The 12,033-nt window shown below is 45.5% G+C and overlaps 1 protein-coding gene across 1 annotated transcript; it reads right to left on the reverse strand.

The window, feature by feature from the left end:
- Positions 1 to 46: 46 nt before the first annotated feature.
- PLEK2 (pleckstrin 2) lies at positions 47 to 10,199 on the reverse strand. The gene is made up of 9 exons (XM_009931789.2): positions 10,152 to 10,199; positions 7,402 to 7,566; positions 6,232 to 6,413; positions 5,409 to 5,500; positions 4,889 to 5,076; positions 4,290 to 4,391; positions 2,946 to 3,029; positions 1,715 to 1,793; positions 47 to 545 (listed from the first exon to the last, which is right to left on the reverse strand). The coding sequence occupies exons 1-9, from the start codon at positions 10,197 to 10,199 to the stop codon at positions 418 to 420; spliced, it is 1,068 nt and encodes a 355-aa protein (XP_009930091.1). The 3' UTR covers positions 47 to 417.
- Between the last annotated feature and the right edge of the window lie 1,834 nt (positions 10,200 to 12,033).

Raw genomic sequence — 12,033 nt, forward strand, 5'->3', positions numbered from 1 at the left:
CTTTGAGTCAGTCAGTCTTAACTAATTAAGTTTATAAAGGGGAAAGGAGCAAGACATTTCTGCTTTAGGATAAAGCACAACCTGGATCTGTCAGATATAAACTGAATACTTGCACAATAGATTTCTTGTCTTCCATCTCAGAACATTCCATCTTCTTGTTTCTTTGTAAAGCCCCATCTGTATCCACCTGTTGCCTTTTATCTCTCAGTTAGATGGTAAATTCTTGGTGGGGAATTATTCTGGATCTGCATGGCTCCTAGGTACCTAGGATGCTGGTCTGCCAGGAATTGCTAGGTGCTATGGCGATACAAATAACAAAACCAGACTATCTATCTAAGGGAAAAAAAAAACACACTCCCAGACAATGAGAGCAGGAAACTTGGTCACAAATGTCATTTGGCATGGAGTCCACCTTACTCATGTCAGTGGTTTGATTGCTTCAATCCACTGTGCTCGCTCCGCCTTGGAGCTGGCCTGGATATAATAATGAATGTCGTTTTTGGTGATGATTTTGAAGAGGTTGCCTTGCACATTGCCCTTCACTCCTGCAGAGAAAAAAAAGTATGACAGATCAGGAAGGTGCACAGAGAAATACTTTGTGGCAGATATGAAGCTTCATAGAGAAGAATTGTAATTTAGTGAGTTAAGATATCAGACCTTTCCATTTCGTTATGGATAAGACATCTAAAGCTCTTGTGTCTTTGATTTCCCTTCCGCAAAATGAAGATATAGTACAGACACCCCTCACATAGACTGTGTGAACTACTGTGTACTATGCATCATATATAAAATAGCCACTGTTTAGCTGGAGAATCTTACTTGAGTTATACAATGGAGGGGTGAACTCCCTACTAGATTGTGTAGTAGATTAGATTTACTCCTGCCCGTCTTCAAGTTCCTCTTAGCAAGGAGCCCTGTGTTCACCATGGACACACCCCACCCTGGACCGTATCTTTGTTAGACCCTGTCTTTCATCTTTAGAAAGATGCTGCTTATTTGAGATCCACACATTGCGCTTATTGTCACAAAACAAATTGCTTTAACAGCAGAAACACTTATCTGTGAGGCAGAGGTTCTAGACAAATGCCCAAGCTAAGCATATTCACTAGCAGAACTGTTTTTTGTGTTGCTGTCTTTATGTCTCCCGTGCATTTGGGTGCTAGCAGATTAAAAAGGAAAAGGAAGTAGAATAAGTAGAGAGGACACACAGAAAAGGGATGGCATCAGGGTATGCCTCAAGACTTGCGTTTAAACAAAAGGGCTTTTGGGCTTTGAGCAACCTGGTCAAGTGGAAGGTGTTCCTGCCCACAGCAGGGGCTTGGAACAAGGTGATCTTTGACGTTCCTTCCAACCCAAACTATTCTATGATTCTATGAAACAAGATCCAAAAAGAAGGTGTTTTCTCTTTGTCTGTTAACTCTGGAACATTAATCAGTGTCTTAGGTCTGTCTCAGAGGTCGCCTGACTGAGAAAAGCCCATTAAAAGGGGAACACCCAAGATATGTGGAAATAACGCTAAGAAAAATCCCCTCTGGTATGGACAACCCAGCAGTACAGGGCTTTTTTATGACGTGCTTCTTCACTTTCTTGCAAGGGGAGAGGAAAGGCCAGCCCACTTGTTCATACAGCCAGCCACACACACAAACCCACACCCAAAGGCTGTATTGGTATGGTATAAATATGTATATGTGAAAGTTTAGAGGCTCATGCTTACCTGCTGGGACTCCATTGTCCTCCAGAGCTGAGACAAGACAGCCATGAAGAGAAAATCCACCTACTGGCCTGTTTTCTTCCTGCAAAGAAAATGACGCTTAGCTGGAAAATGTCATCATTAGAATAATTTCTGAGAGAATATAAATTATTTTATGAAGGTGGAGATGTAATGCCAGTCTTTCCAGATACAAAACATCCATGTCACAAGATAACTCAATTAGGACATGTGATTAAATGCATTACTATGTTGTTTCAGTCTCAGATGTTTCTCTGATGTAGTTGGGGATGGTGGAGATCGATTAAAAGCACAATGGTGGGCTAACAGTTACATTTCAAACTTTTGTATAGTCTTATCAGTAACAACCCATATTAAAAAAGACATATATATCTCTGCAAATTTTTAGCTTACTGCTTTTCACTGAGGCTGTATGGGAAAAATTTGACTGTTTTCACTAGTAGGCTGGCTGTCTTGTCTGATCTTCAGGTTCTGCAGTTTGAACTTCTAACAGTACAAGGGTGAGTTGCAATGCAAAAAAAACCCAGAAAGAAACAAGCAACAAAAAATGAACCAGCTCCACAAGCTCTTTTCGCTGTTATGTTTTTTGTGTTTTCTTTAAAAGTCACATAAAGCATTTCTATACATGTTGTTCTAGGAACCCGTTGGGCTTTGTGGCACACTATGCATCTGGGGCTGATGGATCCACATGCCTTTCTGGGTTGCTCACATTGATTATTATATCCATGGAGATAAATTCTACTATTCCCCGAGCAAGTTTAAAACTGAGTAGCAGAAATTCCTGTAAAGACTCTGGCATCAGGGAGACCCTATGCAATGCTGGCATAAGAACATAAAAAAATCCCAGTAGCAGTATGACCCTGAAGTAGTGGGATGTCAGTCCAGAAAGATCACAGTCCAGGAACCATCCCTGCAGGCGTGTGGTCCCAGACTGTATGGATACAGCAAAATACCAGTCCAGAGAAGGCTGCTGCCCCTTGGCTAAGGAAAAGGAATCTCACTGGGGGAAAGACAGGAGGGAAGGTGCAGGGAGAGAAGATCCTACAAGCACAACCTCCCACGGTAAGGCCAGAGAGGTCTTATTCCCCAGGAAATGGATAGAGGAACCCAGAAGGAGATGTGGACGAGAGAAACATTTACAGCATAATTATATTTTCATTATATTGTTTCAGTCTGTAAGAGGATTTCGGGGGGTAGTAGCTCCCCACTCACATACCTTAGTGGGGTCATAATAATGCAAAAAAGCAGGATCAGCTCTCAAAACAAATCTCCTCACCTTCCAGTTTTTCCTCTTGTGCCCCTGCAAAACAGAAGAATTAAGGTTACCACTAGTAAATACCTCCTGCAGTGGCCATTTTCCTGCAGGCTTTAGGGGAGACTTAAATAGGTACTGAAAAAAGAGGTTTTGGAGCCAACAGAGAAAGACGTTTTCTGAAATCATAGTAACTCCCAGGATTCTCTGCTTAACATCCTTCTTCATACATTGATAATTCCTTCCTCTCTCCCTTCCTCATGCTGAGAACCAAGAAAGCAGAGTGTCAGGACCAAGTGATTACATACCTGACTCCTGCTCTTGATTTCAGATTAAATACGGGTCTTGGATTGAAAACTCACGCTGTGTGTGCTCTGAGGGGATTACGTCAGGTCCTCTTGCAGCGGTTTGCTCTCTCCTCTCCAGCCCCCTCAGCTGCTGACGGCGCAGAGCAGCATGGCAACCCTGTGCCAGGTCCTGAGAGCATCCTCCAGCTCCTGGGGGTCTGGGGGCCAGCCTAGGTTCGGGGCTGCCCCTTACTGCTGCTGACCATGGGCATAGAGAGGCTCCTGGGCAGCTCTCACACCCTGTGGTGATGGGGGGGCTGCCCTGCCAGCCCTGCGGGGATCCCCCAGCAGCTCCTGGCACTCAGCATCCCACCAGCCCTCGCTGCGCCCTGGCAGCTGGAGGAGGGAGGGCGGGGGAGCGCCTGGTCATCTGGGTTGCAGTACATAATAGCAAGGGTCGGAAACTAAATCTTGCAAAGGTGGGATCCTGTCAGCAATTACTGTCAGGTAGTTGTGCCCAAAGAAAACAGGTCTCACCGCCACCAGGGCATCTATGTGTACGTGAGTGCTGTCCACAGGTAAGTGTCTGCTTCATACAGAAGTCCATCTACTCAGCTTTGAAATTTGTCTGTGGCCAGCAGGACGTTATAGCTGCTCACATGACCCTGATGGGATGGGTTAAACCAGAGGAACAGTGGGTCTGCTTGAAAGTGAATGTGACACCTCTGGTAGGACTTTGAGTCTGTGTGGGACTTTTGCTTTTGAGGCTGTTTTACACCTTTCAGTATACACACAATATATACAGAGTATCCAATTAATCCTGCCTGAGCAGCAAGTTCTGTAGCTCACTTTATAACTAGATACTCTTCACCACATGATCTCTGACAATAGTACTGGCAGGCAAGTTAGCTCTGCTGGCCACAACTCTCCAGGCATGCTCATATAAATCACATTTATTCTCTAGGAAGCACAAAGAGCTGTCATTTTTCTTTCCCAGTGAAGGTTCAAAGATCATATTTACCTGTTTCACTAAGAATCCTTGCTTCACAATTGTGCCGCTTAATTCAGAGATGTTAAATTGCAGGTCTTCCTTGGAACTGATATTTTTCTTACTGCTCTCAGCCTGTGAATAGGCAAAAGATGGTTCCACTTTTCCTTTTTAATCTGAACACACTTTTAAGTACAAATTTCTGCATTTTCCTTGAGCTGGTTTTAGCTCATATTTCCTGAGTAAATTCTGCTCTGTAGCCCTGCTACTCAGCTTTTAGGTTCGAGATTTACAAGCAACAAATTACAGCTGTAAAGCCTGCACGCGCACCGTGGCCTTGAGTTACAGCAGCATGGCCCCCGTTAGATGCAGGCACAGCGCTGCACTCCAGGGACACGGCCCTTTTAATCCCTAATCATCTCATTTGTAGATCCCCCTCTGTATCCAGGTAGCTATTGGTCTCCAGCAAAAGTGCAAGCACTAGCACTATTAAAAGCCTGGAGCTGCTCCTTCTGTGTTTACTTTCACAGCCTGCACATTTTGCCTTTGGTTGCACTGCGCATGTCCCCTTCACTGCCCCAAATCAAGTGAGGGGCAGAGGAGGTGCCTCCGTTGGCAGCTGCATCACTTACGAACATGTACAGTGCGGTGGAGTCGTCAAGGAACTGGTCGGAGAGGTCGCTGTAGCGTGTGGCCTCAGTGCTCCGGGCTCCCACCGGCTTGAAGAAGTTCTCCTCCATCAGCATGGATGCCAAGGTGATGGCCTCGAATCGTGACACAGCAAAGCTGTTGGAGATGAGCCAGTCCACCAGGGCAGAACCTGCAGGGAGAAAGGCAGCTCTCATACCAAGGCAATATGCTCTTCTGAGGTGAGACAAATGGTCACCTGCCACGCAGGTCTTCATTTGCTGAAACATTTTGGCACCATCACAAAGATGATCAGTGAAGTGCAAGGTTGATCAGAAGTGTGGGGTCCTACGTGCACTTCCATATATCGAAAAGCTAGAGAGAAAGTTGTTGGAGAGCTTGGCTGCACCACTGCTTTCCACTGGGCCACAAGTGACCCCACCATGAAGGCAGTATGGTAGGTCCCTTGTCTCTGCCGCGTGGTATGTTGGATGCGAGGAAGCCCTTTGTCAGCAGCAGGTGTACCTGTGAAGGTCTGTTTGTATCTGTTGCCTTGCTGCAAGTTGTGGGTCAGCTTAATTCCAGTACTGCTGTCGTACATTCTTTCCACTATGTGGCTGTAAAAGAGAACATAGGACAATGTTAGTAGAACAGAAAGACAGGCAGAAATTGCCACACACTTCTGTTGGTACCTGGGATGTCCTAAAGATTACCATCATAAAGATGGGAAGCAGCCTAGATACTACCCTACAAGTTTTCTCCTAGGCATGGTATAGGAAAACTTCAGTCTCCCAACAGCAGCACTAAACAGGATGCCTCACAAAGTGTCTTTCAATTTAAAGCACTTCAAACTGAGCCATAGTCCACCTCCGTTCATCTTCTCAAGAAAATCAAAATAATGTAATTTTTCTATTTCTTATTCAATTCTCTGTTTTGTCTTGTTTAACATGATGCACCCTAAAAATCCTAGCCTGGATTCCAGCTATCAGCTTCGAAAGCTCCCCAACACACCACGAACAACGTCGTGGCTCAGTCTTTCCCTGTCATCACATCTGCCAAGGTAATACATCTCTGCAGTGAGAACCTTTGCAGCTGACTAGAAGGTCTTCCAGCCAGCAGTGAGCTGCCCATACAGAACCCAGATATTCCCAAAAACTGATGGTCAGGAAGAAGTGCCTTCCTGTGCCCTGGCAAGAGTGTGTGCAAACCTGGCCAGAGCAGCCAGTTTAGAGGCTCCTGGCCACAAAGGAGCAGATATGTGCAGAGAGGAGCTTCCCTTGACCTTCCCCATCCATCAGGCCCTTTGCAAACTACAGCAATAGCCAAAGGGGAAACCATATACACTTACTGGAGGCTGATATTCTCCAGCAGCCTGAAAGAGTTCTTCTTTCTGTGAAGCTCCTGTACCTGTACTGGGTGACCAGCATGAATAGCTCCAGTGATGTCCAAAGCCCAAGAGTCTCGCTCCTCCCTGGAGCAACATTCAAGGAAATAGTCTGTGTTTGTTTTTGTCTTTAGTTTGATGAGTAGCTGTGGAGAAATAAGTGCAAAGCAATAACACAATTTAGCTATTGTCCTCCACTTGCATTTTGCTTCTTTCAGCACTGACCCAAGTGACACAAATAAGTCTGTTACGGCATTCCACCTGAGCAGGACAGAGCAATTCTGGGCCAGAAGGGTGGTGGGCACAACTTTGGGATTTTTATGGCTTCTTCCCCGCGCCAGTCCCTGGGTTTTCAGTTCCAAGTATGGTTTGCGTGCATGGAGCTTGTGGTACTTAAAAGCAAGCAGACCACCCAGATACTGGATTACAAAGGAGTGTGCTGCTGACTATGGAGCTTTTCACATCCAGATCTCTAGCTTCTCAACAACTACAAACTCTCACTATGCTCTTTCTGCCATGAGAAGCACTGAAATAGTCAGCAACTTCCAGAGTCACTTCCCTTGTGGTCCCACTCAGGGGAAGTCTGCATCGCTGCTGCCCGCGGGTGAGCGGAGGAGCGCGGGAGGCACTTTCCCTTCCAGAGCCCTCTTGCTGGGAACTTTCCACAGCAGTGAAGTCCCATCAGCAAAGGAAAAGGGAGTCTGACCTGGCTGTCCAGGAGCACCCCATGGACATAGCCAAGGTTTAAGGCAACTACTAGAGATGAGAAGTTTCCTTTTTTTCCCATCCTCCTCAGATTTTATTGAGCTGTTTGTGCCCTCCCTCCACACACTGTCGGGTTGATGTATTTGCATTTATTCTTCCCATTGTGTGTGGGGGTGTGTTGTGTTGGGTTTTTTTTTTTGTTAATGGCCTTGACTCAGATTTGGGCACAGGGAGCAGCAAAGACACAATGAGGGAGTCCATTGCTTGTCCCGGTTACATTGCTGATGGCAGCTTGCTTTTGGCTGGGCCTAATTCTGGAAACACCCCAGTGACATGGCCACAGCAATCAAAGTCAGGAGGAGAGGAAAAAACTAGGGACGCATTAGAAAGTGAGTGTCATTGAGAAGGGACACATTTTTCCAGTCGTACCGGTCTGTTCTCATATTCCAGGCATGGACAAGTAATAGTGCAGCCATCCAAAAGGATCCTGCCCTTCGGAGAAGGCTCCTTCTTGCCTCCTTCAATTTTGTAATACAGCAGCTTATCCTGAAGCAAAACGAACCATCTCACTTTCCAGTTACGAACAACATGGCCCTAGAGGGGAAGAAATCCACATAGCTGACTTAGCCACAAGCATTGAGACATGACTGTATTTTTTTCCCTTTTTTGGGGGGGTGTGAAAATATCATAAACTAATAGGAAACTGTATGAAACTGTATGAAAATAAACATTTCAGGAGTCCTGTTCTCCCTGAAATATCCATTTTTAGTAACAAAATAGGACAGCTCTATCACTACAAAATCATGGAGAAATAGAAAGGTGCTGCACTTTTTCTCCAGCAAGGACAACTTATTTGCTGGCAAGAATTGTTTCTTGCAAATTCTCACATGAGTTATCTCAAAAAGCCGTCGTACAGGTGCACACCGGCCCACAGACAGCACCAGGCAGGAACAGGGCTAAATCCGAGACGTGCGAGAGCTCTTGGAGACAAACCCCTCCTCCCCAGTGACCCTGGGCGGTGGCCGATATGTTTCATTCTCTGTCATTTTGATGTGGCTGTAGGTGCCAAGCGGTTTTGAAAGCGCTTTGCCGGGTGACCTGGCTTTTGCTTAGATCCCTTCTTACTGCTAATGAGTGGTTTATTTCTAGCCTACCCGCCTCCAGTCTTCTAGGCTAACACATTCCCTGTGCTGCTGATTCCTGTAAAGGGAATAATACACTTTTTAATGGCAAAAGACCGACTGAAGGCTGCTGTCGAATGCTTCCTGGGTTATACCAGCATACAAAGAAATCCTCTTCCCCTCTGTGAGCAGCCCCTGGCTGCCTTCAGCCCAGCCGCAGAGGAGAGCAAACCGAGGGAGGGCTGGCACCGACAGGCTCAGTCCTGTCTGAGGGTGTCAGGTCCAGCTTTGCCGTGCGGGGAGCAGACTTGCATTTCTATAGGCGACAGAGCATTACAGCCAGCAGGCGAGGCACCGACACCTGACACCTGACAGAGGGCGCGCATAGCTAGAAGAAAGGAGCATGCAAGGTCCAGTTGGGGCAGGAATCAAAGCTCATTAATCCTCTATGAGTAAAGGGGAAAACCAGCAATTTCCAAGAAAAGGTGGGGTCATGAGTTTCTAAAATCCAGGGCACTTCAGAGCTAACGTCTTCTAGTGTATATTAAACACAATTTAACTAACTTGGGTTTGTTCTCTCCTTCGCTTTGCCTTCTTCGGTGTTTTTTTTTCACCTGTTGTGAAGTCCCTTGGCTATTTTTCCTAAGAGTGTACTCTTTGATATGGCTCTTTTCTTTCCTTCTTGGAGATTTCCTTTTTCAGGAGGCTGCCTTGCCTTTTTTTCTTTATCTTTACCTGACTTTCACACATTTACTTCATATTTAGAACACATTATAATACATAATTCAGTCATTTATAATGCATTTAGATTATCTCCTTGTTTCTGCTCTGTCTTAAGAAATCCTTAATTGATCCCACCCCTCCCTCATTTTTTTTATCTGGATCCTTTGTTCCCTTCTCCGCTGTTTCCTTTAGTCACCTTTATCGCCTCCTTCCTATCAAACTGTATATCTCGGTGGTGCTGTACAGACTGCTGACAGTTACAGCTCAGCATGCTGCCGACAACATATCCCTCTCACAGACACAGTGCCTTGGCTTCCCACCTTGAATTCAGTAGCTGTGAAAGAGCCACAAAACACAACCACAGCCCAGAAAGGAGAGCAGGAGCTGGGACTGCTCTGCCCTCGCTGCAGAAAGGAGGTTGAGGAGCAGCTGGAGCCATGCAGCCCTTCTCTTGCTGGCTGGCCAGGAGCCCTGCCAGGAGAGCTTATGACCAGGATTACCTTCATGTCAGCACCAGAAGCGCTGACACGTACTGTAGAAAAGCATTTCCGAAGGTGTGGCAAATCTTTGAATCACATTTTTTTGTGCAGTCAAGGATCATATTAGACATTGAGATGGGGTCTTAGCACTAAAAGCAGCTTACGCCCCTTGCCAAGAGGCCCAGCTATGACTGACTTGGTCCTTTAGGGAGAAGTGTTGGACGGGCTGAAATCTGTGTCACCATCTTTCAGCTCTTTTCTCCACATTTTGGCTAAAGTTTTCTCATAGGGCAGCCTGAGGGCTGTGGAAGAAAGAAGTTATTTCAAACATTTCTACATTGCTCTGATCCTCTTCAGAAATGATAGTCTGTTCTCCAGCCTCCCACATGAAATGGGAAACCCTGCTCAGCTGGGTTGCTAAAGAGGGCACAAACTATCTTAAGAGACCGTCAAAACATCTCCCCTCTCTCCATCCTCCCACAGCTGCTTCCACTGCTGCCATGTAGCCATTTGCTACGCCGTTTTTGATGTCTTTGCAGAGGTGTGCCCTAGGTGCAGGCATACCGGCTTTCTGATACCTAACTGAGTAATCTCGATAGCTAATTCACTTTCCTCTGAGTAAACGTCAATACAGGGAAACTCGAGGGAGGGTAGTGAGCACCTCTGGTTCACGCAGCTCCCCCGGCAGATGCCCGCACAGACCTGGAGGAGCTGCTTTACCAGGAGCAGGCGGGAGCCCCTCAAACCCAGCGCCCATGGGGCTGCCTTGCCGGGAGCCCTGGCTCGATCCGGTTGCTGCTCAGGGGCTACTGCCATGTTTGAGCAGGAGCGCGCGAAGGGGAACCAGAGCACTCACCCGCTTGACGAGGAAGCCCTCCTTCAGAACTCCAGCCGCCTCCTGCATCACCGCCAGCCAGGAAGGGAGCCGAGCTCCTGCCGAGAAGCGCCTGAGCCCCAGCAGCCTGTCCCTCTGCGTGCGACTTGTTTAAGAAAGTTCATTTTTCTTTGCTACCCTCCTCCTCTAACGTGACGCAATCTCCCTCCCTTCCTACCTATGAGACATTAGTTAAGCAGTGAGCTAGTTCTGATATATTACCTGCCCTCCGGCGAGTAAAACAAAGGGAAGTCTAAAAAGGGTCTTAAAAGAATTTCACTACGCAAAAAACACCGCTGAGTGAACCGGCCAATACAAGCAGCCACACGATGACAAACCAGGTATTGCACGGGAGCAAAAACCAGAATTATAAAATTGCGTCCCTCAAAACTTCGGACTAATCAACTCTACCACTTAAAATTTCTCGTCTAATAAACATATCTACAGATCAGAACACCTTAAGCGTAACATACAGAATATTATGATTACAAGGAGACTTCTACAAACCTTAAAATAATTTCTTTTGCTAGGGATTTATTTTACTGAAGAAGCCCCAAAGCACCTAAAAGCCCTCTTCTTTCAGTGACCTCTGGGCATATAAGCCAAGATTCTCGACTTAATATCCAAAACCCCTACATAAGCAACTATCCCGGCTTTTAGTAAAGCAGTCTGATCAATGAACACTGTGCAGTGACCTCTCGTCACTCCCAAGCACCGCCGAAAGAGTGCCTTTTTCATGTCCAAATATGAGCCTACATGTTTATTGCATTTTTGAAGACTTTGGCCATGATCAATCTGTTTAATAGATTTATCAAACCTTGTCTTGATGAAATAAACTGGTGTATTTCAGACAGCGCTGCTGTTCAGAAGTAATAGCCTTTGCTGTACTGTTAGCATTCCCTGACTTGTACCAAAATCAAGGTGAGATATGTGGGCAGAGCTAGAGGCTGTGATAAGAAACTTGACATACAGTACAGCAAATCAACAAAAGCACTCGTTGCTATGTAAAAATAGTCCAGAGTTCAGTAAGACAAAGTGACTCAAGTATATCTCAGTCTTTGCACACCGGATCAGATTACTGGTCACACTTTCATGTACCGAGGAAAAGGAACAAACAAGTAATTTCTTTATCTTGATACTATTTTTTATAACTTTTAACAAGGAAGAGCAAGACATCAAAGAATTCAAACCTGATAATGTACTGGAAACAACCCAGAGAACAGACCTGCAGAGAAATACAATGGGGGACCAAACGCTACTTGAAGTGAGAAAAATGGATTGCTGTAAAAAAAAAAGCATGCTGGCTGAGATTTCAAACACAGCTGGCCCACATGGAAGTTACCTGCGTAGCTCCTACTGTACTCCCTTCGCCACTTTGGAAAAGGCAGGCAGCCACGAGGCAAGCAGCTGCGCAAGTCATATTCCAGTTATGTTTGTTCTTCAGTCCACCTAAAGTGAACATGGTAAGTTTAACAGAACACCCAGAAGGTTATTTTTTGCTGTAGTTATGTAGTATTTACAAAGATATCAATGGAAATTTTTGTAAAGTTTTTATGTTATTGTGACCTTATAATAAAGCAGAAATGAACTGAGTGTATTTCTTTTAATTTAAAAAATAATCTCCATCTCTGTATACGTGCAAATATATAGATAAGTTGTACTCAGAAGCAGACCCGTGGGAAAAAACCCTGATACATTCAGCAGAAAAAAAGAAAATAAAATTCAGCTCACAATGTTCTGTACATCAGAAATAAACTTGAGAAAAAAAGAAAAAAAACATGAGCCTAGGTACACAGGAGACACTACTGCTGCACTGGTTTCCTGGACATGTACTCTTTATATAACCAGCTCCAGGAATACAGTG

The sequence above is a fragment of the Opisthocomus hoazin genome, chromosome 7, assembly GCF_030867145.1.
Source record: "Opisthocomus hoazin isolate bOpiHoa1 chromosome 7, bOpiHoa1.hap1, whole genome shotgun sequence".
In the NCBI taxonomy this organism is placed as follows: domain Eukaryota; kingdom Metazoa; phylum Chordata; class Aves; order Opisthocomiformes; family Opisthocomidae; genus Opisthocomus; species Opisthocomus hoazin.

Excerpts from the sequence above, each read along its gene's own strand:
- PLEK2 (XM_009931789.2), bottom strand. The coding sequence starts at position 10,199 with ATGCAGGAGGCGGCTGGAGTTCTGAAGGAGGGCTTCCTCGTCAAGCGG. Across the intron at positions 3,030-4,289 it reads AAGGATTCTTAGTGAAACAG|GGGCACAAGAGGAAAAACTG; the intron begins GTAAATATGATC and ends TCTGTTTTGCAG. Across the intron at positions 1,794-2,945 it reads ATTATTATGACCCCACTAAG|GAAGAAAACAGGCCAGTAGG; the intron begins GTATGTGAGTGG and ends TTTTCTTTGCAG.